This window comes from Dendropsophus ebraccatus, chromosome 3 (assembly GCF_027789765.1).
Source record: "Dendropsophus ebraccatus isolate aDenEbr1 chromosome 3, aDenEbr1.pat, whole genome shotgun sequence".
Taxonomy (NCBI): Eukaryota; Metazoa; Chordata; class Amphibia; order Anura; family Hylidae; genus Dendropsophus; species Dendropsophus ebraccatus.
In genome coordinates this window covers 160,513,339-160,536,181 of record NC_091456.1, presented here as the reverse complement: position 1 = coordinate 160,536,181, position 22,843 = coordinate 160,513,339, and the positions used below count along the sequence as shown (strand labels likewise).

The following is a 22,843-nucleotide window of genomic DNA, read 5'->3' as shown; positions in this document are numbered from 1 at the left end:
ACTCCTGGTTTTGGTTGCTATGAGGACCTGACATGAGGACCAAATACAGCCTCAAATATACATAGTGTGAACCCAGCCATAGACTGTATGGGACTATTTATTGTTATTACCCAGCATTTGTACTATACATTTACTCTATTTGTACTGCCGGTCAGGGCCGCCGATAGGGCAGTACAAGTGGTACTGCCGTATGGGGCCCGGACCCTAAGAGACACGGTAGGGGGCCCGGTGGGCCCGCCGGCCGCCGCCCCCCGACCGCTACGCTAGGGGGGCCCGCACGGCCCCCCTTGCCAACTGTTTTTGAGCATCCCGAAAAGCTGCGGCCACGCAGCTTCTCGGGATGCACTGATCGCTTTAATGTTCCGCCCGCACAGCGGGCGGAACATTAAAGCGATCAGAATACAGGAGAAGGACCTGTCAGCGTCCTCCTCCTGTATTCTCTCCCATAGGCTGCCGGCACTTCATACCAGCAGCCTATGGGAGGCCGGGCCGTGGTCATGTGCCCCTCCGGCAGGCGTGATGATGTGACGTCATCACGTCTGCCGGAAGTCCCGTCCCTGCGGCTCGCAAGATGGAGCCCGAAGAGGAGGAGGAAGAGCTGCTGCCTGCACAGCGCGGATTAGGTGAGTAGGATGTTTGTTTTTTTAGGGGCACCTCTGGGGGCATTATTAGTGTATGGGGGCACCTCTGGGGGCATTATTAGTGTATGGGGGCACCTCTGGGGGCATTATTAGTGTTTGGGGGCACCTCTGGGGGCATTATTAGTCCATGGGGGCACCTCTGGGGGCGTTATTAGTATATGGGGGCACCTCTGGGGGCATTATTAGTATATGGGGGCACCTCTGGGGGCATTATTAGTATATGGGGGCACCTCTGGGGGCATTATTAGTATATGGGGGCACCTCTGGGGGCATTATTAGTGTATGGGGGCACCTCTGGGGGCATTATTGGTCTACGGGGGCACCTCTGGGGGCATTATTAGTGTATGGGGGCACCTCTGGGGGCATTATTGGTGTATGGGGGCACCTCTGGGGACATTATTAGTATATGGGGGCACCTCTGGGGGCATTATTAGTATATGGGGCACCTCTGGGGGCATTATTAGTGTATGGGGGCACCTCTGGGGGCATTATTGGTCTACGGGGGCACCTCTGGGGGCATTATTGGTGTATGGGGGCACCTCTGGGGGCATTATTGGTGTATGGGGGCACCTCTGGGGGCATTATTAGTATATGGGGCCACCTCTGGGGGCATTATTGGTGTATGGGGGCACCTCTGGGGGCATTATTAGTATATGGGGGCACCTCTGGGGGCATTATTGGTCTACGGGGGCACCTCTGGGGGCATTATTGGTGTATGGGGGCACCTCTGGGGGCATTATTGGTGTATGGGGGCACCTCTGGGGGCATTATTAGTATATGGGGCCACCTCTGGGGGCATTATTGGTGTATGGGGGCACCTCTGGGGGCATTATTAGTATATGGGGGCACCTCTGGGGGCATTATTGGTATATGGGGGCACCTCTGGGGGCATTATTGGTGTATGGGGGCACCTCTGGGGGCATTATTGGTGTATGGGGGCACCTCTGGGGGCATTATTAGTGTATGGGGGCACCTCTGGGGACATTATTAGTATATGGGGGCACCTCTGGGGGCATTATTAGTATATGGGGGCACCTCTGGGGGCATTATTAGTGTATGGGCGCACCTCTGGGGGCATTATTAGTGTATGGGCGCACCTCTGGGGGCATTATTAGCTCATGGGGGAACCTCTGGGGGCATTATTAGTATATGGGGGGCACCTCTGGGGGCATTATTAGTTCATGGGGGCACCTCTGGGGGCATTATTAGTTCATGGGGGCACCTTTGGGGGCATTATTAGTATATGGGGGCACCTTTGGGGGCATTATTAGTATATAGGGGCACCTCTGGGGGCATTATTAGTATATAGGGGCACCTCTGGGGGCATTATTAGTATATGGGGGCACCTCTGGGGGCATTATTAGTATATGGGGGCACCTCTGGGGGCATTATTAGTATATGGGGCCACCTCTGGGGGCATTATTAGTATATGGGGGCACCTCTGGGGGCATTATTAGCTCATGGGGGCATCTCTGGGGGCATTATTAGTGCATGGGGGTACCTCTGGGGGCATTATTAGTTCATGGGGGCCACCTCTAGGGGCATTATTAGCTCATGGGGGCACAGCTGGGAATCCTACATACAGGGGGCACAGCAGGGGATCCTACATACAGGGGACATCCCACACAGCGCAGTTACTATGGGAGCCTACAGGGGGGAGAAAGGAAAGGAAGTTGCTAGAAATGTGCGGAGCCTAAATTGTTTGTCTCGCAGGTTCTAAGGGGATGAAACGTATCTGGAAGGAATCATCATGGAGGTCTGGGCCGGATGGAGAGGAAAAGGGAAAGTGACGCCTCAGATCAAAGAAGACGTCACCTGTGAGTCCCTGTATGACACTTTTCTTATTTTGTAGAACATCATTTAGTAGGGGCGCCCCGAGGTGACAGCTACTACATTATCTGTACTCAGAGATATCACTGTGTTATCTGTTGTGTTACATAGGACTGCAGGTGACTACTACATTATCTGTACTCAGAGATATCACTGTGTTATCTGTAGTGTTACATAGGACTGCAGGTGACAGCTACTACATTATCTGTACTCAAGAGATATCACTGTGTTATCTGTGGTGTTACATAGGACTGCAGGTGACTACTACATTATCTGTACTCAGAGATATCACTGTGTTATCTGTGGTGTTACATAGGACTGCAGGTGACATCTACATTATCTGTACTCAGAGGGATATCACTGTGTTATCTGTGCTGTTACATAGGACTGCAGGTGACATCTACTACATGATCTATACTCAGAGGTATCACTGTGTTATCTGTGCTGTTACATAGGACTGCAGGTGAAATCTACTACATTATCTGTACTCAGAGATACCACTGTGTTATGTGGTTTTACATAGGACTGCAGGTGATATCAGGTGATTTCTCCAGGTTGCAGAAGTTCAAACTTCATCGTGCCCTGGTGTGCTGGTGTCTGTATGTGTGTATACATGTGTGCTGGTGTCTGTGTGTGAGATCAATTCTAGAGAACTGGCTCATATACCCCATTTTCCCCAGTGGCTTAAAATGTAACCTCTGTTATACAGTTATAGAATTGTAGAAATTAAATGTGAACAAGGTGCAATTCAAATAGACACTTACTTGTATAGCTGCCTCTTGTGCTCTGTATGCAGTGCATTATATTCACCCCTGCAACGTACAATTTATAGCGTGTCTACAAGCCCAGCGGGGCTCATTATGATGGAGACTAAAACTTATACAAGAGTGGGGTAGGGGTTCCCCTGTATTCAGAATGCTGTTGAGTGCTAGGCAATGCCCCATCTGGGATTATTGAATTTCGAGGGTCTATGCAGAGCAGGATAAAGACACCTCTGCTGCACAAACAGGATCTCCTAGAAAGCGTTCTCACCGCCATGTATTCGCTATCACTGGCTTGGGTGAGCTAAACTAGTCTGCCTGGGGGGGGGATGATTTGTATATGCTCACTAACATGGAACAGCCTCATTATATTAGCCTTATCAACATATTCTATGTTAGTGAGCATACCGGGGGGGATATTGGTGAACATATACAAATCAAACAGCCCCCCAGACCCTCGAAATTCAATAACCCCAAACGGGGCATTGCCTAGTACTCAACAGCATTCTGAATACAGGGGAACCCCTACCCCACTCTTGTATAAGTTTTAGTCTCCATCATAATGAGCCCCGCTGGGCTTGTAGACACGCTATAAATTGTACGTTGCAGGGGTGAATATAATGCACTGCATACAGAGCACAAGAGGCAGCTATACAAGTAAGTGTCTGTTTGAATTGCACCTTGTTCACATTTAATTTCTACAATTTTATAACTGTATAACAGAGGTTACATTTTAAGCCACTGGGGAAAATGGGGTATATGAGCCAGTTCTCTAGAATTGATCTGAACCAAATTATACCTCCCAGCAAGGCGTGGGGCAAACACACAATTTTTTTTTTTTTATTAATGTGGGGGGCCCAGACACTTTGGTTGTATGGGGCCCCGAAATTCCTGATGGCGGCCCTGCTGCCGGTATAACCTTCGGATGTTGCTAATTTGGTCATTGATCATCAGCTATGGTGCAGATATTAGACAGATAGATATGAAATAAACAGATAGAAGGATGGATGGCTAATTAGAAAACAAACACTACGCCATAGCTTCCTCTATGTTTTTTGTGGTATTACAACTTGCTTGCATTCTCTTTTAGTGGAACTGAGCTGCACTACCACATCCAAGCTTTGGAGGAGAGTGGTGCTGTTTCTGGAAAAAGGCAGCTATGTTTTTGTAATGCTGGATAGCCCCTTTAATTTTTACACGGTTATATCTGTGAAATGTAGAAAGTCTTTTCCACTGTTCTCAGTCCCTGCTCACTATGAATAATGTAGTGGGAAATACCCTTTATTATTCAGAAAGCATTGTCATCTACTGAGGTTCCCTATGGGTAACAATCGGTTGGGGGCCCACTGAGACTCACTCGCCCCCCCTAGACTGAACCCCTAGCTACGCCCCTGGTGTACAGTATTAGTAAGTGTACTCACTGTATATACTGACAGCAGCTCCCTGTGTACCTCATAGAGCTAAAATCAGACTCTTCTCCTCCAGGCTGTGCTGCCCTGCTCTGTGGTGTTTCTATCCATAAGATGGCCGACATGGAGGAGCATGTGATTATACCCCACCCCCAGTGTCCTCCATAGGCTTAGGGCCCTATTCCACCGGACGATTATCGTTCAGATTATCGTTAAATCGTTCGAATCTAAACAATAATCGTTCGGTTGAAATGCAGTTAACAATTAACGACCAAACCAGAAATCGTTGATCGCTTTATAAGACCTGGACCTATTTTTATCGTTGCTCGTTCGCAAAACGTTCACAAATCGTTCACATTGAATAAGACATCGTTCGGTCGAATAAATAGCGAAGAAAAGCTATCGCAATTACGATCATAAGTAACGATTATCATTCCATGGAAATGAGTGAACATTTTCAGGTCTTTCGCAATAGCGGTCGTTTGAGATCGTTAATCGTTAACGATTATGCAAACGATAATCGTCAGGTGGAATAGGGCCCTTATACAGGCTCTATCTTCAAAATGGCCGGTCAGCTGACAGGCCACACTCAGCCAATCACAGGCCACGGTGGTCCCGGCCTGTGATTGGCTGAGCGCTCCGTCAGCTGACCGGCCATTCTGAAGATGGAGCGCGCGGGACCCGGGGATGAAGACAGCACGGAGAAGAAGCCTGGACAGGTAATGTATGATGCTGCTGCTTGTCAAATCGTCGGTCGCCCGCCGCGCACCGCTATTCAACCGTAGCGATGTGCGGTGGGGGAACAATGATTTTAGGTCTGGCCCTAAATGAACGATCAGATTGTTCTCTCTATTTAACCGAACGATAATCGGCCGAATCGGGCCAAATGGGGCCGATCCGGCCGATTATCGTTACTGTGGAATAGGGCCCTAAGTCTCCAGTCACAATGGAACTGTGGTCATGTTTTCGCGCTGCTGCTCTAGTTATCGATAGGATTGTTGGGGACAGTCATGTACATCACCGGCAGCCTCCATAGACAATGACCAGTGTGGCTCCATTCGAATGGAAGGCTTTAAACCCCCTTGTTCTCAGGGCTGTGGGGTATGAATCAGGCTCATCCAAGACACAACCTTCCCTTGGCCTAGCAGCCACACCCTTCTTAAATAAGGTTTCCGCCCATCTAACTATTTGGTGAAAAGATACAGATACAGATAGTCAGCTAAATAAATTTCCTATAGCTCAGGAATGGAGGGGTGTAGCAACAAAATAAAAACAGTATTAGAATTAGGGCATAGTAGGCTACCTAAAAATACTAATGCACAGCAGAATAATGCAATGGGTGAATGTTTATGTGTACCATGTGTTATGTGCTGACCACTTTTTCAACCTATCCTGTCTTTACTTTCTACACTCACCCTCTGTAGGAGGAGTTAGCTCAGTGTGGGAGGAAGTCAGTTAGTTCAGTTGAGTCTAGCGTTCAGTGTGAACAGATGCAGCAAGAGACCCACAGTTCTTTAAAAGCAACTACTGCTTACACTATGCAGTGCTGAGCACAAGTAAGGGATGGGAGCCACCAAGGAACACCCTAGCCCACCCCAGGAATATGTCTAAAAAGTGCAGGACAGACTCCTGAAGAGATAGGAGCTGGTCTTAGTAGGACAAAGATACCATAAAGGTCTACATATCCTACTGCGCAGTGCAGGTAACTGGGACACCTCGGACATCTAGCTACACCCAGATAACCACAGCTGGGGCTCATACTACCCTACTGGGACGGGTTCTATGATACCAGGGGACAGAAGCAGTCAAAGTCTTAACGTGAGTATGAGTAACACTTCACTACTAAAGATATCTACCAAGGTTCCGGCAGAGTACAAGGCTACACTGGGTTGGGGCTCCTTTAGCAAACTCCTCTCCTCTCTACTTTCTAAAAGAACTACTTCAACTACTTCTTCTACTCCTCTCAAGCACCTACCTCAAGCACTAAGTCCAGCACTGATGTCTGTATCAGGATTATCATCTGTAAAACGTGTACTGTCATACTGCAAAGCTCTACAGTAAGGCTATGTTCACACTACGTATATGTCCGGACGCATATTTTTCGCGGCCGGACATATACGTGTAAAACTCCGGCCGGGATTTACGCAAGTTGCGGCCGGCTACGTAGGGTCCGCGAACTTACGCCCGTAAGCTACATACGCTTCCCGAGCACCGTACGTAGCGATCTGACAGCGGTCTTTTACTTGGATATCTTCGGCTAGCCCCGGACACCCCACAGAACCTTTTGGATCGGCAAATCAAAGTGTAAAAAAGAAGAAATCACCACTCCGTACGGGACCGCATGTTACGCTACGGCCGTAAGTTACAGCATTTCCGTCCCAAAACAATGGTCTGGTTCATTTTTTACGGCGCCGCATACGATCCGGGCGTAAGTTCTTACGTAGTGTGAACTGTGCAGCCGTAGATCGTATACTTTCCATTGTACGCAAACTACGTAAATCTCCGGCCGCTTATTCACGGAGCGCGCAACGGCCGGAAACTTACGTAGTGTGAACCTAGCCTAAAGTTGTTATATTTTTATATCAACGGACGGGACTTCTCTACTCGCACCTGCACCTATACACAAACACCACCTCACACCTTGGGTAATTTTTCGCCCTTCTGTGGGTGGCTGTACCCACAATCCAGGTGGGTCAGTTGCCATGACAAGAGCTCAAGGGACCACAACAACCCGGAAGGTTACCGACCATTTTGGGGAATAGAGCTAGCCATACAAAACAAGCAGGTTTCAACATCCCACCTGTGTGCTGGACTAGCACTGACGTCACAACAACTAACATGGCTGAGCTTACACCAACTAGTATATCACCACATAAGGCTGAAACCTAACCTTAGGATCAGTAAGCAAGCTCCCATGTACCAAGTGGACTAGGGATCTGTGTTGTGGGGTCCCAAATAAACAATCCATTATATCCCATAGGTCTCTGCTGTACGTCCATGTTTACATTGCATGCTGCCCCATGCACCATATTCCCCCTTAGAATACTGAGTGATTTATAGGTGGAAGAACCTGAGTTGTAGAGCTGAACAGCAGTCCATGTGTATCAGGCCTCGCATGTAAAGAACCCCAATTCTCAATTCACTTCACAGTTGGCAACAAAAATAGTAAGTCTGTACCCATACCCATAATAAAGCGGGTAAATAGCATAGATGGAGATAGATAGATAGATAGATAGATAGATAGATAGATAGATAGATAGTAAATAGATAGATCGATAGATAGATAGATAGATAGATAGATAGATAGATAGATAGATAGGAGATAGATAGATAGATAGATAGGTATATAGATAGATAGATAGATAGATAAATAGATAGATAGATAGGAGATAGATAGATAGATAGATAGATAGGAGATAGATAGATAGATAGATAGATAGATAGATAGATAGGTAGATAGATAGGAGATAGATAGATAGATAGATAGATAGGAGATAGATAGATAGATAGATAGATAGATAGATAGATAGATAGGTAGATAGATAGATAGAAGAGAGATAGATATATAAATAGATAGATAGGTAGGTAGGTAGATAGATAGATAGATAGATAGATAGATAGATAGATAGATAGGTAGGTAGGTAGGTAGATAGATAGATAGATAGATAGATAGATAGATAGATAGATAGATAGATAGAAGATAGGAGGGAGATAGATAGATAGATAGATAGATGATACATGGATGATAGATAGATAGATAGATAGATAGATAGATAGATAGATAGATAGATAGATAGATAGAGATAGATAGATAGATGATACATGGATGATAGATAGATAGATAGATAGATAGATAGATAGATAGATAGATAGATAGATAGATAGATAGATAGATAGATATGCAGTACTCAGGGGTTCGTGCACTTAGTATTCCATACACAACAACCTTGCAACAAATAAGTAGGACAGGGCTTTTCCTATGCAATGCACAATCACTTTGTGGAGAAGGCAGCATCCCTGCCATAGTCCATAGTCCTGACCATAGTCGACATGTATCGTCCAGTATTACATCATACACATCGTCACATGCATGCAATCTCCTCAGCACCACATACACCAGGCTACGAGGGATTCACCATAGGAAGGCTGTGAGGTTTATTCTGCTATGTGACACAGATACTGGGCCCTGATCATCACTATGTTATGAATGGCATAGAGGCACTCTGGAAAATATATAGTTAAAAGGATAATATGATGAGGATGTCAACCTGATATATTACTGTCACCATCTATGGGAGCTGGAATTTTTAACTCTATCATTTCCAGAGCACATAGGTAAGATGGTAGAGTGGGCACCCATCACCCAGCGGCAGCAGCAGCATCCCTTACCGTGTGCACCTGCAGCAGCCTGTGGAGTGTGCGGAGCTGACAGTGTCAGAGGGAGGCGTCTCGCTGACAATCACAGCCCCTTAGTCACAATAGGTCCAGTGTGAAGAGCCCCCTCCCTGCTGCTACTCGATTAGTTGCATCTGTTAACTCTTTATATTCCATTACCTGACAGTGATTGGGTACCATTCATTCTAGATTCCTGTGATGTAGGGAGTGAACAGATCATGTTATATTATACAATAGATATTAATGTGTAACCATTTTATTCTCATGCAAGTAATAAATTTATGATATTCACTGGTGCCTTGGATTACGAGCATGATTCGTTCCAGGACCATGCTTTTAATCCAAATCACTCATAAACCAAAGCACATTTCCCCATACGAAATCATTAAAATGCAGACAATTAGTTCCACACCCCAAGAACAATGATTTTTTATTTTGAATAACATGTAAGACAAATGAAACAAACATTAAGAAACAGCTGAATATGTGATATTATAAGTTACTGTACAGTATAGCAATCAGCATGTGGTGTATAATGTATAGTAAGTGCATAAGAATGGAAATTAGCAGCAGTTTGTAGATACAGGATGGAACTGCAGATCCCCATAATGCAGTAGCGTAGTACAACAGGCTAGAATAGAGAAGCAGGGCTGCTGTCAGAGATCTGTGTGGTCACATGACAACAATGGAGAAGGGTGTGGGGAGGGTGTGTGTGTTCAGCATGGACCGATCAGAAAGTGAGAATCACAGAGCTGTGCAGGAGGACAGTGACAGAAACTTTTCTATACAGCAGTGTGAATGGCTGAGTGTAAGTGCATGCACAGAATAACAGCAGTGTGTATAGCTGAGTGTGAGTGCAGGCAGATTATAGCAGCAGTGTGTATAGCCTAGTGTGAGTGCAGGTACAGTATAGCAGCAGTGTGTATAGCTGAATGTAAGTGCAGGCACAGTATAGCAGCAGTGTGTATAGCTTAGTGTGAGTGCAGGCACATTATAGCAGCAGTTTGTATAGCTGAGTGTAAGTGCAGGCACATTATAGCAGCAATGTGTATAGCTGAGTGTGAGTGCAGGCACATTATAGCAGCAGTGTGTATAGCTCAGTGTAAGTGCAGGCACATTATAGCAGCAGTGTGCATAGCTGAGTGTGAGTGCAGGTACATTATAGCAGCAGTGTGTATAGCTGAGTGTGAGTGCAGGCAGATTATAGCAGCAGTGTGTATAGCCTAGTGTGAGTGCAGGTACAGTACAGCAGCAGTGTGTATAGCTGAGTGTATGTGCAGGCACATTATAGCAGCAGTTTGTATAGCTGAGTGTAAGTGCAGGCACATTATAGCAGCAGTGTGCATAGCTGAGTGTGAGTGCAGGCACAATATAGCAGCAGTGTGTATAGCTCAGTGTAAGTGCAGGCACATTAACAGCAGTGTGTATAGCTGAGTGTAAGTGCAGGCACAATATAGCAGGAATGGAGAGGATGGGAAACACAAGGACTGACAGAGACTGCAAGGAGCATGAAAGAATGAGCAGGGCAGATGTGGGCACATACATGCAGCACTCTCTGTCCTGGGAGAGAAGGGTTACATATATGAACAGATTAACTACACCTATAGTTTATGGCTGTATCAGTGTATCCTGGAGTTTACACGCTACACACCTTTGGCCCAATAAACGGCCCAAAAAGACATGCCAAAAAAAAAAAAGAAAAAAGGTTTTATTTATAAATTTTTGTTCAATAAAAGAAATGGCCAGCACCAAGTGGTTAGCACTAGAGATGAGCGCCCGCATGCTCAAATCCACTTGCTCGCTCTAGGGAGTCCGGGAAAACATGGATACAGCTACAGGCCATATCCATGTTTTCTAGAACTCTCTAGGGCAATATCCAACTTCTGCAGCTACAGGTATTGGAATACTGAGCGATCGGACTCGAGCCCACACTGGGCTGGGCTTAGGCTGGGTTCACACTACGTTTTAACAATCCGTTTTTTTCATCCGTTTTTTGCAAAAAACGGATGGAAAAAACAGATATGTGTGTATCCGTTTTGATACGTTTTTCCATTGAATTCGATTATAAAAAACGGAAAATTATTAAAAAACGGATCAGTTGTTTTAAAGAACACAAAAAAGTAGTTAACCTTATTTTTGTGTCCTTTAAAAAAACCGGATGCGCTTTGATCCTTTTATTAATAATGGAATTAAATGGAAAAACGGATCAAAACGGATGCACACACATGAATCCGTTTTTTCCATCCGTTTTTTGCATAAAACGGATAAAAAAAAAAAAAACGGTTTGCAAAAACATAGTGTGAACCCAGCCTTACTGGAGTGTGGAGGAAACCAGGGAGAACATACAAATTGGTGCCTGGTGGGAAGTGAACCCAGGACCCCAGTACTGCAAGGTAACAGTGCTAACTAGGGATGAGGTTGAATGCCGCCCTATGGAGTCCCTAAAAATATAGATACAGGCTTAGGCCATAGGCTGTACTTATGTTTTCCGGGACTCCCTAGGGCTATGTTCACACTACGTAAAACTACGGCCGTTGTTGCCAATGGCAACAACGGCCGTAGTTTTTGAGGGGTGGAACAATGCCTTAGTTTAAATGGGATCCCAGCTGGAGCGTATACACATCGTATACGCTCCGGCCGGGATCCCGTGCAGCCCCGCAAGTAACTGACATGTCAGTTTTCTGCGGCCGCAATTCAATGAATTGTGGCAGTAGGAAACCCTGTCAGTTCACACTATGAAGCGAGCGGCCGCTCACTCCATAGTGTGCAGGGGGAAGCTCTGATACCGGCGCGCGCTGATGCGCCCGCATCAGAGCTCTGCGGCCGGACAAATCATCCGGCCTGTACCGGCCGCGATGATCCGGGCAGAGATCGACCGTTCCGTGACCTGGCCGGGGTCACGGAACGGTCGGTTGTTCACGGTGTGTGAACATAGCCTAGAGCTGCATCCAGGGATGTTTCCGCCATGAGGCAAAATTAGTGTATTGCTCAGATTTGTAGAGCCTCTGAAGGGCGGCATGTTTTATAGAATGGCCATAAATTATACTGCCTGCTAAACACTAGAGATAAGCGAACTGTTCGGACTTTTGGTCCGAAAGCAGTTCGCTTTCTCGTCATGCCTGTGATCCTGGCCGCATAGTTGCGCTCCCGGGAATATGCGGCCAGGATATTCCAGGGAATCGATGTTGAAATCCCTGGAATACCCTGGTCGCATATTCGCAGGAGCGCAACTATGCGGCCGGGATCACAGGCATGGCGAGAGAGCGCCAATGCCATTGGACCAAAAGTCCGATGGTCCCCTCATCTCTACTACACACCACTGACCTCATGACCTGCAAATGATAGCTGGACACAGACAGCAAGGAAGTCAGGACTGCAATCACTTCGCAGGTATTGTTATATGCTTCATACATCACTACATTACAAGTGATCACTACCCCTATAAATTGGGCACCAGGTATAATGGTAGTATGACCATGAATAAGAACACCATGAGTAGTCACAATGCATTGACTCTTGTATATGTCAGGTGCTTATATTCTTGGAGAAGCAATTCTTGGACCAATCTGAGTGATGATGAGCTTTGGGCTCTGGACTTTGCACTTAGAAGTTACCAGTATGGTATATACCCCACAGTAGGTAGACAGCACCCCCTTCTGCAAAACATAAAAACAATCTATATACTTACCCTGCAACATAATGCTCCATCACTGCTCCACAGCAGGAGATACTGTACATCAGTGATCTCCAACCTGTAGCTCTCCAAAGTGGAACTACCACTCCCAGCCAGCCCTCACCTGGGAGTAGTGGTGGTTGGAGACCCCCCTTCCTCATCCATCACTACGTCACAAGCCTCCTGCTATACTGTCCTTTACCACTAGATGGCGCTCTAGACCAGGATGTGCTTATTGGATTGAGTTAGCCACTGCCTGCTTCTGTTCTTCTGCCGCCATGTTAACTGAGGGCAATAAGACTGCACAGTATGGCCGAACAATGAGGGCAGTGTGTGAGGAGCTCTGTAGTGCGAGCAGCTTGGGTTACACGTTATATGCAGAGTATTGAAGCTAAAGCGACATCAGTTAGAAGCTGCTGTAAATGTCACTGTACTGAATGCTTTGTACTGAGGCTGCAGGCATTGTTTGCCCTGGTTACTAGGGAGACTTGCCCATACATAATATGGCTGCCGGCATGTCCTTGACATGTGGTGGGGAGCCATGCCTGGGAGTGCACAGTGAGCTGCCCTGGTCATGTATGCGGCACGGCTGTGTGTGAACACCTTCTGCAGGTACCGCATGGGGACGGGCAATTCTGAGACTTGTAGTTGCCAATGACAAAGCATTAGGTTGGTCTGGTGTGCTGGGACTTGTAGTTCTACATAGCTGAGCACCTGATGGGATGTCATCTTGTTGCATGCTGGGACTCTATATACCTGAGCACCTAGCGATGATATCTTATTGCATGCTGGGACTTGTAGTACTATACACCAGGCCATTCACTGCTGGCATCTTGTAGCTTGCTGGGACTTGTAGTACTATACACCTGGCCATTCACTGCTGGTATCTTGTAGTACTATACACCTGGCCATTCACTGCTGGCATCTTGTAGCTTGCTGGGACTTGTAGTACTATACACCAGGCCATTCACTGCTGGCATCTTGTAGCTTGCTGGGACTTGTAGTACTATACACCTGGCCATTCACTGCTGGCATCTTGTAGCTTGCTGGGACTTGTAGTACTATACACCTGGCCATTCACTGCTGGCATCTTGTAGCTTGCTGGGACTTGTAGTACTATACACCTGGCCATTCACTGCTGGCATCTTGTAGCTTGCTGGGACTTGTAGTACTATACACCTGGCCATTCACTGCTGGCATCTTGTAGCTTGCTGGGACTTGTAGTACTATACACCTGGCCATTCACTGCTGGCATCTTGTAGTACTATACACCTGGCCATTCACTGCTGGCATCTTACAGCTTGCTGGTACTTGTAGTACTATACACCAGGCCATTCACTGCTGGTATCTTGTAGCTTGCTGGGACTTGTAGTACTATACACCTGGCCATTCACTGCTGGCATCTTGTAGCTTGCTGGGACTTGTAGTACTATACACCTGGCCATTCACTGCTGGCATCTTGTAGTACTATACACCTGGCCATTCACTGCTGGCATCTTACAGCTTGCTGGTACTTGTAGTACTATACACCAGGCCATTCACTGCTGGCATCTTGTAGCTTGCTGGGACTTGTAGTACTATACACCAGGCCATTCACTGCTGGTATCTTGTAGTACTATACACCTGGCCATTCACTGCTGGCATCTTGCAGCTTGCTGGTACTTGTAGTACTATACACCAGGCCATTCACTGCTGGCATCTTGTAGCTTGCTGGGATTAGCAGTTCTATATTCCAGGCCATTCACTGCTGGCATCTTGTAGCTTGCTGGGACTTGTAGTTTTATAAACCTGGGCATCCAACAATGATGCAATAGGACTTGTAGTTCTGTATACCTGAGCACCTAGTGATGACCTGTTATTGCATGCTGGGACTTGGATATGTAGTTCTTTATACCAGGCCATTCACTGATGGCATCTTACTGTATTATGGGACTTGTAGTACTATACACCAGGACATTCACTGCTGGCATCTTGTAGCTTGCTGGGACTTGCAGTCCTATATACCAGGCCATTCACTTCTGTCATTGTGTAGCTTGCTGGGACTTGTAGTACTATACACCTGGCCATTCACTGCTGGTAACTTGTAGCTTGCTGGGACTTGCAGTTCTATATTCCAGGCCAATCACAGCTGTCATCGTGAAGCTTGCTGGGACTTGTAGTTTTATAAACCTGGGCATCCAACAATGATGCAATGGGACTTGTAGTTCCGTATACCTGAGCACCTAGTGATGACCTGTTATTGCATGCTGGGACTTGGATATGTAGTTCTTTATACCAGGCCATTCACTGATGGCATCTTACTGTATTATGGGACTTGTAGTTCTATATACCTGTCCAGTCACTGATGGTATGTTATTGTATACTTGGACTTGCAGCAGTATACTGTATACTATGGCATTCACGGATGGCATCTAATTGCATGCTGGAACTTGTAGTTCTGTGTAATTATATTTCTAATTCTGATTTCTTATTGCATGCTGGGACTTGTAGTTCTATATACCAGGCCAGTCACTGATGGCATCTTATAGCATACTTGGACTTGCAGCACTATATGTTATGGCAATCACTAATGGGATGTTATTGCATGCTGGGACTTGTAGTTGTATGTATCTGGGCATTCACTGATGACATGTAATATTATGATAGTACTTGTATATACTTAAGGCCCTATTACACCAAAAGATGTGTGACAGATTATTTTACAGATTTTTTTCAGCCAAAGCCAGGAGTGGATTTGAAAAGAGGAGAAATCTCAGTCTTATCTTTGCGACCTGTTCTCTGTTTATAGTCCGTTCCTTATGAAATAAGCATTTATTAAAATTAATTTTTATTTATTTTGTAACATATTAATAAAATGCTTATTTTATTAAAAAATTTTTTTTAAATGTGTGTGTGTTTGTGGGTCTCTTCCAGTGAGAGATAATGTGCTCAGTACTACAATCCCCAGAATGCATTGCTTTCCAATACAGCCCTCCGACTTTGCTCACTCCCTTTCTGCAGCACTCCTGACAATTCCTTGTCCAGAGCTGCAGCAAACTTTCCCCACACATCAAGTCTGTAAAAGCTGCTGTATTCACTGCCTACCCCTCTGCTTGTGGCGCTGCTCAGCGTGCCGTAAACATGCCTTGTTATTTAAATTTTTCAAAAAAGATATGTATGTACATGACAGGGAGATGTAGGCTTTTGGGGCTGGTCATATTTAATGACATCTCTCAGGGGCCAAGGATATAACTCAGATAACCCTAAAACAGCAGAGAATCGTGTGTTCTGTAGGGAGAGAGGGAGGAGCAAGGGAACTGGAGACAATACCAGATTAAAAGAACTATACAACTTCCTGTCATGGGTGTTATATGTTTTAGGATGATGTGATACCGGAGTACCTCTTTACTTTGCTGTGTGCAATGTGTGTGGGGTATAGCCCTGAGGTGGTTTATTGCAGAGGCGACTGTCTATAGGGGTTATCCCACACTTCCCATCCGGCCTGACTTGTCATTGGTCACAGTACAATAATAATTATAAAATCTGTTAACTCTTCCCCATCCACAGGTTACAGAGCAGAAGATTTCTCTTTAAAATGACGTTGGGCTCCGAACTTCCCAAATCCGTGAGAATGGCTTCTAACATGGTGGCCAACAAAAACCTTCTGCGGTGGGACTTGTCACCGGAGGATATTCACACCAGGACAGAAGAGCTTATAACAAGGACCAAGCGTGTATACGATGCAGTAGCTGCGCTGGAGGTGGAGAAAGTCACGTACGAAAACACTGTCAAGGTTTTAGCTGACTTGGAGCTGGAGTATGCAGGTAATAGTTATTATAGTGTTTTAAAGGTATTCTCATCCCAGCAAATATAGTTATACTTATTAAATATTTTAGCTAATACATTCAGTTAGTAAACTTGTCACCCAATGCTGCACTTTCCCTCCCATTGTGGACAGTTCATTGTCTAGGTTATCAACCACCACTCTGCTCTAAAAGCAGAGGTCTAACTGCTATGTATATAAATATACAATATGGGGGAGATTTATCAAACATGGTGTAAAGTGAAACTGGCTCAGTTGCCCCTAGCAACCAATCAGATTCCACTTTTTATTCCTCACAGACTCTTTGGAAAAAGAAAAGTGGAATCTGATTGGTTGCTAGGGGCAACTGAGCAAGTTTCACTTTACACCGTGTTTGATAAATCTCCCCCAGTTGAGTGTAACACATACTATGAGGCAGAATAGGATACCCCATGTGTTTTAGATATTTTAGTAGGATGTTCTATAATAAAAAAAAAACCTAAAGAGGTTGTCCAGCAAAAATCTTTCTTTCAAATGAACTGGTTTCAGAAAGTTATATAGATCTGTAATTTACTTCTATTTAAAAATCTCAAATCTTCCCATACTTATCAGCTGCTTTATGTCCTGCAGGAAGTGGTGTATTCTTTCGGGTCTGATGCTGTGCTCTCTGCTGGCATCTTTGTCTGTGACCTGAACTTTCCAGAGCGGCAGCAAATCCCCATAGAAAACCTCTCCTGCTCTGAACAGTTCCTGACATGGACAGAGGTGGCAGCAGAGAGCACTGTGTCAGACTGGAAAGAATACACCACTTCCTGCAGGATATACAGCAACTGATAAGTATAACTTTCTGAAACCAGTTGGTTTGAATGAAAAAGATTTTCGCCGGAGTACCCCCTTTAATACTAAACATAACTTTCATTACGGTTTTCCCACAGTGGAGCGAAGCATGTTAGATTTTCCCCAGCATGTATCGCCCAGCAGAGAGGTGCGGATGGCCAGCACACAAGCTGATAAAAGGCTCTCTGATTTTGACGTTGAAATGAATATGAGGGAAGACATATTTAGACGCATTCTCCATTTACATGTAAGTACAATTTTGGAATATATGCAGTATCTAAGCATGCATGTGTATCTAAGCCGACAGCTCTCTTATGTGTATGGGCAACTTTATCAAATTCTGTACTGCATGGGTGCCAAACTCAGGCCCTCCAGCTGTTTCACAACTACAATCCCCATCATGCCTAGACAGCCAAAGCTTTGGCTGCCCAGGCATGATGGCAATTGTAGTTCTGCAAGGTCATGGGTTTGACACCTCTGCCCTATTGCTTCAGTCTGCATATATCCTTTCTAGAAAACTCAGGATCTACAACAGCTTCACCCAGAGGTTAGACGATATTTGGAAAAGTCAATTCAGCTTGGAAGACGCAATGGACTCCATCTTCCCCCAGAAGCACAGACTGTAAGTATTACCAGAGTTGTGTATTGTATGCATAGTGCTCTATTACATCTGTAAGTACTTCAATGGAATGGTCTGTCAGTACAGATGATGAAATGTGTTGGTTTGGCTGCACTCATTGGGCAGATATGGTTGGATGCATAGCTGGCAGTACAGCCAGATCATTGTGATCAGAAATAATATACAATGTGAATGTCAGCTTACCTCCTGACCTCATTACATATTACTGGGTTTTGCTGTAGTAGTTAAAGGGGGTTATCCAGCAAAAATCATTTTCTTTCAAATCAACTGGTTTCAGAAAGTTATATAGATTTGTAATTTACTTTTATTTAAAAATCTCAAGTCTTCCCATACTTATCAGCTGCTGTATGTCATGCATGAAATGTTTTCTTTTCAGTCTGACATGGTGCTCTCTGCTTTGGATTGTCTCGGACAGAGGTGGCAGCAGAGAACACTGTGTCAGACTGAAAAGAAAACCACATTTCCTGCATGGCATACAGCAGCTGATAAGTGTAGGAAGACTTGAGATTTTTAAATAGAAGTAAATTACAATCTATATACATTTCTTAAACCAGTTGATTTGAAAGAAAATGATTTTCACTGGACAACCCCTTCTGTTGAGGATAAAAGCGTCTTGAAAAAAGCTGTTTAATAAGCAAAATGCCCCAATACATCTATCATTTACAATACATTTGTATTTGTATTGTATTGTATTTGTATTGTACATTAAGAGAATTGTCTTCTTTCATATTCTGTTGGATACCTTATAGAGGCACCATATGGCAGCACACATACAGGTACAGGGTAAGGCTGGGTTTTCACCATAGTTGTGCCATGTCTTGGGTGTATACATGGGCATCCTGTAAAAATGCGATGCTGATGTATATACTTTCGTAGATAGATATGGACCCCATAGATTTTAATAGCGAATGTAGTTAGTCACTATGTTCTGGTAATTTCCTAAACATAGACACAGTTTTTTTTGGACTTAAAGGGGTACTCCAGAGGGAAAAAAAATCAATTGTTGTCATAAAGTTATATAGATTTGTAAATTATTTCTATTTAAGAATCTCAAGTCTTCCCATACATATCATCTGCTGTATGTCCTGCAGGAAGTGGTGTATTATTTCCAGCCTGACCCAGTGCTCTCTGCTGCCACCTCTGTCCATGACAGGAACTGGCAACAGCAGGACAGGATTTCTGTGGGGATTTACTACTGACCTGGACAGAGGTGGCAGCAAAGAGCACTGTGACAGACTGGTAAGAATAAACCACTTCCTGCAGGACATACAGCAGCTGATAAGTACTGGGAGACGAGATTTTTTTTTTTTTATAGAAGTAATTTATAATATCTGTTTAACTTTCTGACACAAGTTGATTTATAAACATTTTTTTTCTCTGGAGAACCCCTTTAAAAGCCCAGAAAACTGACTGATTGAAAAATGACTGAAACATAGTCACTTGCTGACTGTGTTTGTGCCGTTACAATCTATGAGGCCCCAGCCTATCTGTGCTCATTTACATCGGCATCTAGTTTTGGCAGAATGCTGACGTATACATATACAGAAGCCATGGTGTGAATGCACCCCGACAATCTCTGTGCCTCCATATTGCATTGTCACACCAGATGGCGTATGCCCGTGGACTTTGTTGTACTCAGTGACTACAGTCCCACCATTGCGCCGGTTTCTTATGTGTCACTTACCATTCCTTTTGTTGTTACTTGAAGCTTTTCATCTTGTCTTCTTTACAACTTTCCCCAGGAAATAAAAAGCATGAAAAAAAAGATCAGTGAGCTAAGTATCGATTTCAACAAAAATCTCACCGAGGACAACACATGTCTCGTCTTCACAAAAGCAGAACTCGGTGAGACTTTGCTGCTGTCGCTTACACTATTCAGCCGGCCTAAGGCTATGTTCACACAGTATTTGGTTTGGTATTTAAAGAGGACCGTTCCGGGGTGACAGGCTCCCGACCCCCCCCCCCCCCCCCCCCCCCCCCCCCGTTAGATCCTCCTCTACTCACCTGATCCCGCCAGGTCCCGCTTCCTGATCCGGCCAGGTCATGGAGATATGAGCGCTCGAAGCCCGGCGCGCGCGCTCACAGATGAGTCCGACGCCCATAGAGAATGACGGAGCATCGGACTCCCCATTCATTCTCTATGAGCATCTGACTCTACTGTGAGCGCGCGCGCCGGGCTTCGAGCGCTCATATCTCTGTGACCCGACCGGATCAGGAAGCGGGATCAGGTGAGTATAGGGGGCTGTAACGGGGGGTCAGGAGCCTGTCACCCCGGCACGGGGGGGTGACAGGTCTCCTTTAAGCTGTAAAACAAAGGCTATTTGTTTTTGTTTATTTCTACTGATATGAATGGAAAAATGGCTGGTAATTCCTCATAGGGCAAAGCCCTTTTTTTTTTTTTTTTTAAACTTGCAGCGCTGGGTCTAACGGCCGGGGCTTACATTAGTATATGCATTAGGCTGGCACAACCCCTCCGTCCCTTCTCCCCACCCTCCTCATCATTAGGAATGCTCCAAGCAGATTGTCTCCTGTTCCCCAGCTTTGAACATGGGCTGGATCGTTAAGACACCTGTGCAAAGCTGAAACAGCAGTAAATGTTCCTGGAGCATTCCTAATCATGAGGAGGAGGGAAGGACAGAGAGGTGGTGCCAGCCTAATGCATATACAAATGTAAGCCCCGGCCGTTAGACACAGAGCTATAGGATTAAAGGTTGTTTTTAAAACAATAACTGCATCACCTGCCGAACGGACCCCGAGCGATCTGTTACTGAAGCCGGCCGGGGACCCCGGCTCGGCACTCGTTTGCTTTCCGCTGCTGTAGCCAAAAACGAACGAGTGCCGATCTCATTGATCTTTGCTGTATAACTATACAGCAAAGATCTCAATGAGAGATCAAAGTGCATATACTAGAAGTCCCCCAGGGAGGCTTCTAGGATATGTGTAAAAAAAAAAAAGTATTGTTATTAGTAAAAAGCCCCCTCCCCTAATAAAAGTTTAAATCACCCCTCTTTTCCCAGGTTTTAAATAAAAATAAATAAATAAACATGTTTGTTATCACCATGTGCATAATTGCCGGAACTATTAATTAATCACATTCCTGATCTCGCACGGTAAACGGCGTAGGCACAAAAAACATCCCAAAGTGCAAAATTTCGCATTTTTGGTCGCATCAAATCCAGAGAAAAATTAATAAAAAGCGATCAAAAAGTCATATATGCGCAATCAAGGTATCGATAGAAAGAACACATCATGGCGCAAAAAATGACACCTCACACAGCCCCATAGACCAAAAGATAAAAGCGTTATAAGCCTGGGAATGGAGCGATTTTAAGAAACGTATATTTGTTAACAATGGTTTGAACTTTTTACAGGCCATCAGATACAAGAAAAGTTATACATGTTATATATCGTTTATATATGCTTGAGGAACATATATAACAAGTCAGTTTTACCCCAGGGCGAATGGCGTAAAAACACAATCCCCCCAAATAAAAGAAATGCGTTTTTGTTTTTTTTTCAATTTCACCACACTTTGAACTTTTTTCTGGTTTCGCAGTATACTTAATGCAAAAATTCAGCCTGTCATTGCAAAGTACAATTAGTGACGCAAAAAATAAGGGCTCATGTAAGTTTCTAGGTGGAAAAATGCAAGTGCTATGGCCTTTTAAGCACAAGGAGGGAAAAACGAAAACGCAAAAACGAAAAGTGGCCCCGTCATTAAAGGGTTATGTGTGTGATATATATATATATATATATATATATATATATATATATATATATATATATATATATATATATATATATATGAATATGACATGTAGGGTGTTTACTGAAATATTCAATGAATTCAAGATTACTAAATGTCACTGACTTTGGTCTCTGCTGTGGTGTATTTTACAGAAGGTCTTCCTGACGACTTCTTTGAAGGTCTTGACAAAACAGATGACAACAGTTATAAAGTAACCCTCCAGTATCCACATTACTTTCCCATTGTTAAAAAGTGTTCTGTGTCTGACACTAGGAGGAGGCTGGAAGCTGCATTCAACAGTAGGTGCAAGGAAGTGAGTATCTGCAATCTACATTGGGTTTTTGGTGAACTACCCCTTTAAGTAATGATAAATAACTCACTTGATTTGAGGGATTGCTCTGTTTGCGTTGAAGGGATTGTCTCATAAAGACATCCACCTCTTAAAGGGGATATCCAGCACTACAAAAACATGGCCACTTTCTTTCAGAGACAGCTCCACTCTTGTCTCCAGCTTGGGCGGTGTTCCATTGAAGTGAATGGAGCTTAATTGCAAACCGCACCTGAACTGGAGACGTGTTGTCTCTGTAAGAAAGTGGCCATATTTTTGTAGCACTGGATAACCCCTTTAAATAAACCTGTCCTGTGTTCAGCTGTTATTATGGAGTTTGCATCTGGCTGAACACTTCCTTTACTGCGTACTGAGTATTTAGTTTTGTTGGCATTACCGTCAAATTTACCTTCATACATACGTCTTTATTCCTTCTTTTAGGAGAACACTAAAATACTTGAAGAACTGATTACACTTCGAGCTAAACTGGCAGAACTTCTGGGATACCAGACACACGCGGATTTTGTACTTGAATTAAACACAGCTAAGAACACAAACAATGTATCTACCTTTCTAGGTAAGTTTAAGCTTTAGGCACTTTCACTATCATTTTATAAAACATTGGCCATGTCATAAGGACATGTCAGAGAAACAGAGATTGCTTTGAGCCAGTGAGTAAAGGGCCTTTTACACGGGCCGATTATCACCCAGGAGAGTTGCTAGAAATGCTCCTTCAGACGATAATTGGCTTGTGTGAAATTGGCAGCGATCAGCCGAGGAGGAGGAGAACGCCTAATCGT

At 44.6% G+C, this 22,843-nt stretch overlaps 2 protein-coding genes across 5 annotated transcripts in view; one reads left to right on the top strand and one right to left on the bottom strand.

Annotated features, from left to right (window-relative positions):
* The window catches only part of SGTB (small glutamine rich tetratricopeptide repeat co-chaperone beta), a 45,013-nt gene extending 32,136 nt beyond the window's left edge, over nt 1-12,877 (bottom strand). Inside the window, exon 1 of one of the 2 annotated variants that reach the window (XM_069963007.1) lies at nt 12,834-12,877. The gene's annotated coding sequence lies outside the window, so the exon portion shown is untranslated. The remainder of the gene's footprint in view (nt 1-12,833) is intronic. The other variant, XM_069963006.1, reaches the window with a different exon arrangement.
* The window catches only part of NLN (neurolysin), a 63,544-nt gene continuing 46,822 nt past the window's right edge, over nt 6,122-22,843 (top strand). Inside the window, exons 1-7 of one of the 3 annotated variants that reach the window (XM_069963005.1) lie at nt 6,122-6,343; nt 16,256-16,512; nt 17,426-17,574; nt 17,842-17,949; nt 19,710-19,812; nt 21,868-22,028; nt 22,485-22,620. In XM_069963005.1, the coding sequence (XP_069819106.1) occupies nt 16,284-16,512; nt 17,426-17,574; nt 17,842-17,949; nt 19,710-19,812; nt 21,868-22,028; nt 22,485-22,620 (886 nt within the window). In that variant the 5' untranslated portion in view covers nt 6,122-6,343; nt 16,256-16,283. Of the gene's footprint in view, nt 6,460-13,009; nt 13,322-16,255; nt 16,513-17,425; nt 17,575-17,841; nt 17,950-19,709; nt 19,813-21,867; nt 22,029-22,484; nt 22,621-22,843 lie in introns of those variants that run through there. The other 2 variants (XM_069963004.1, XM_069963003.1) reach the window with 2 other exon arrangements.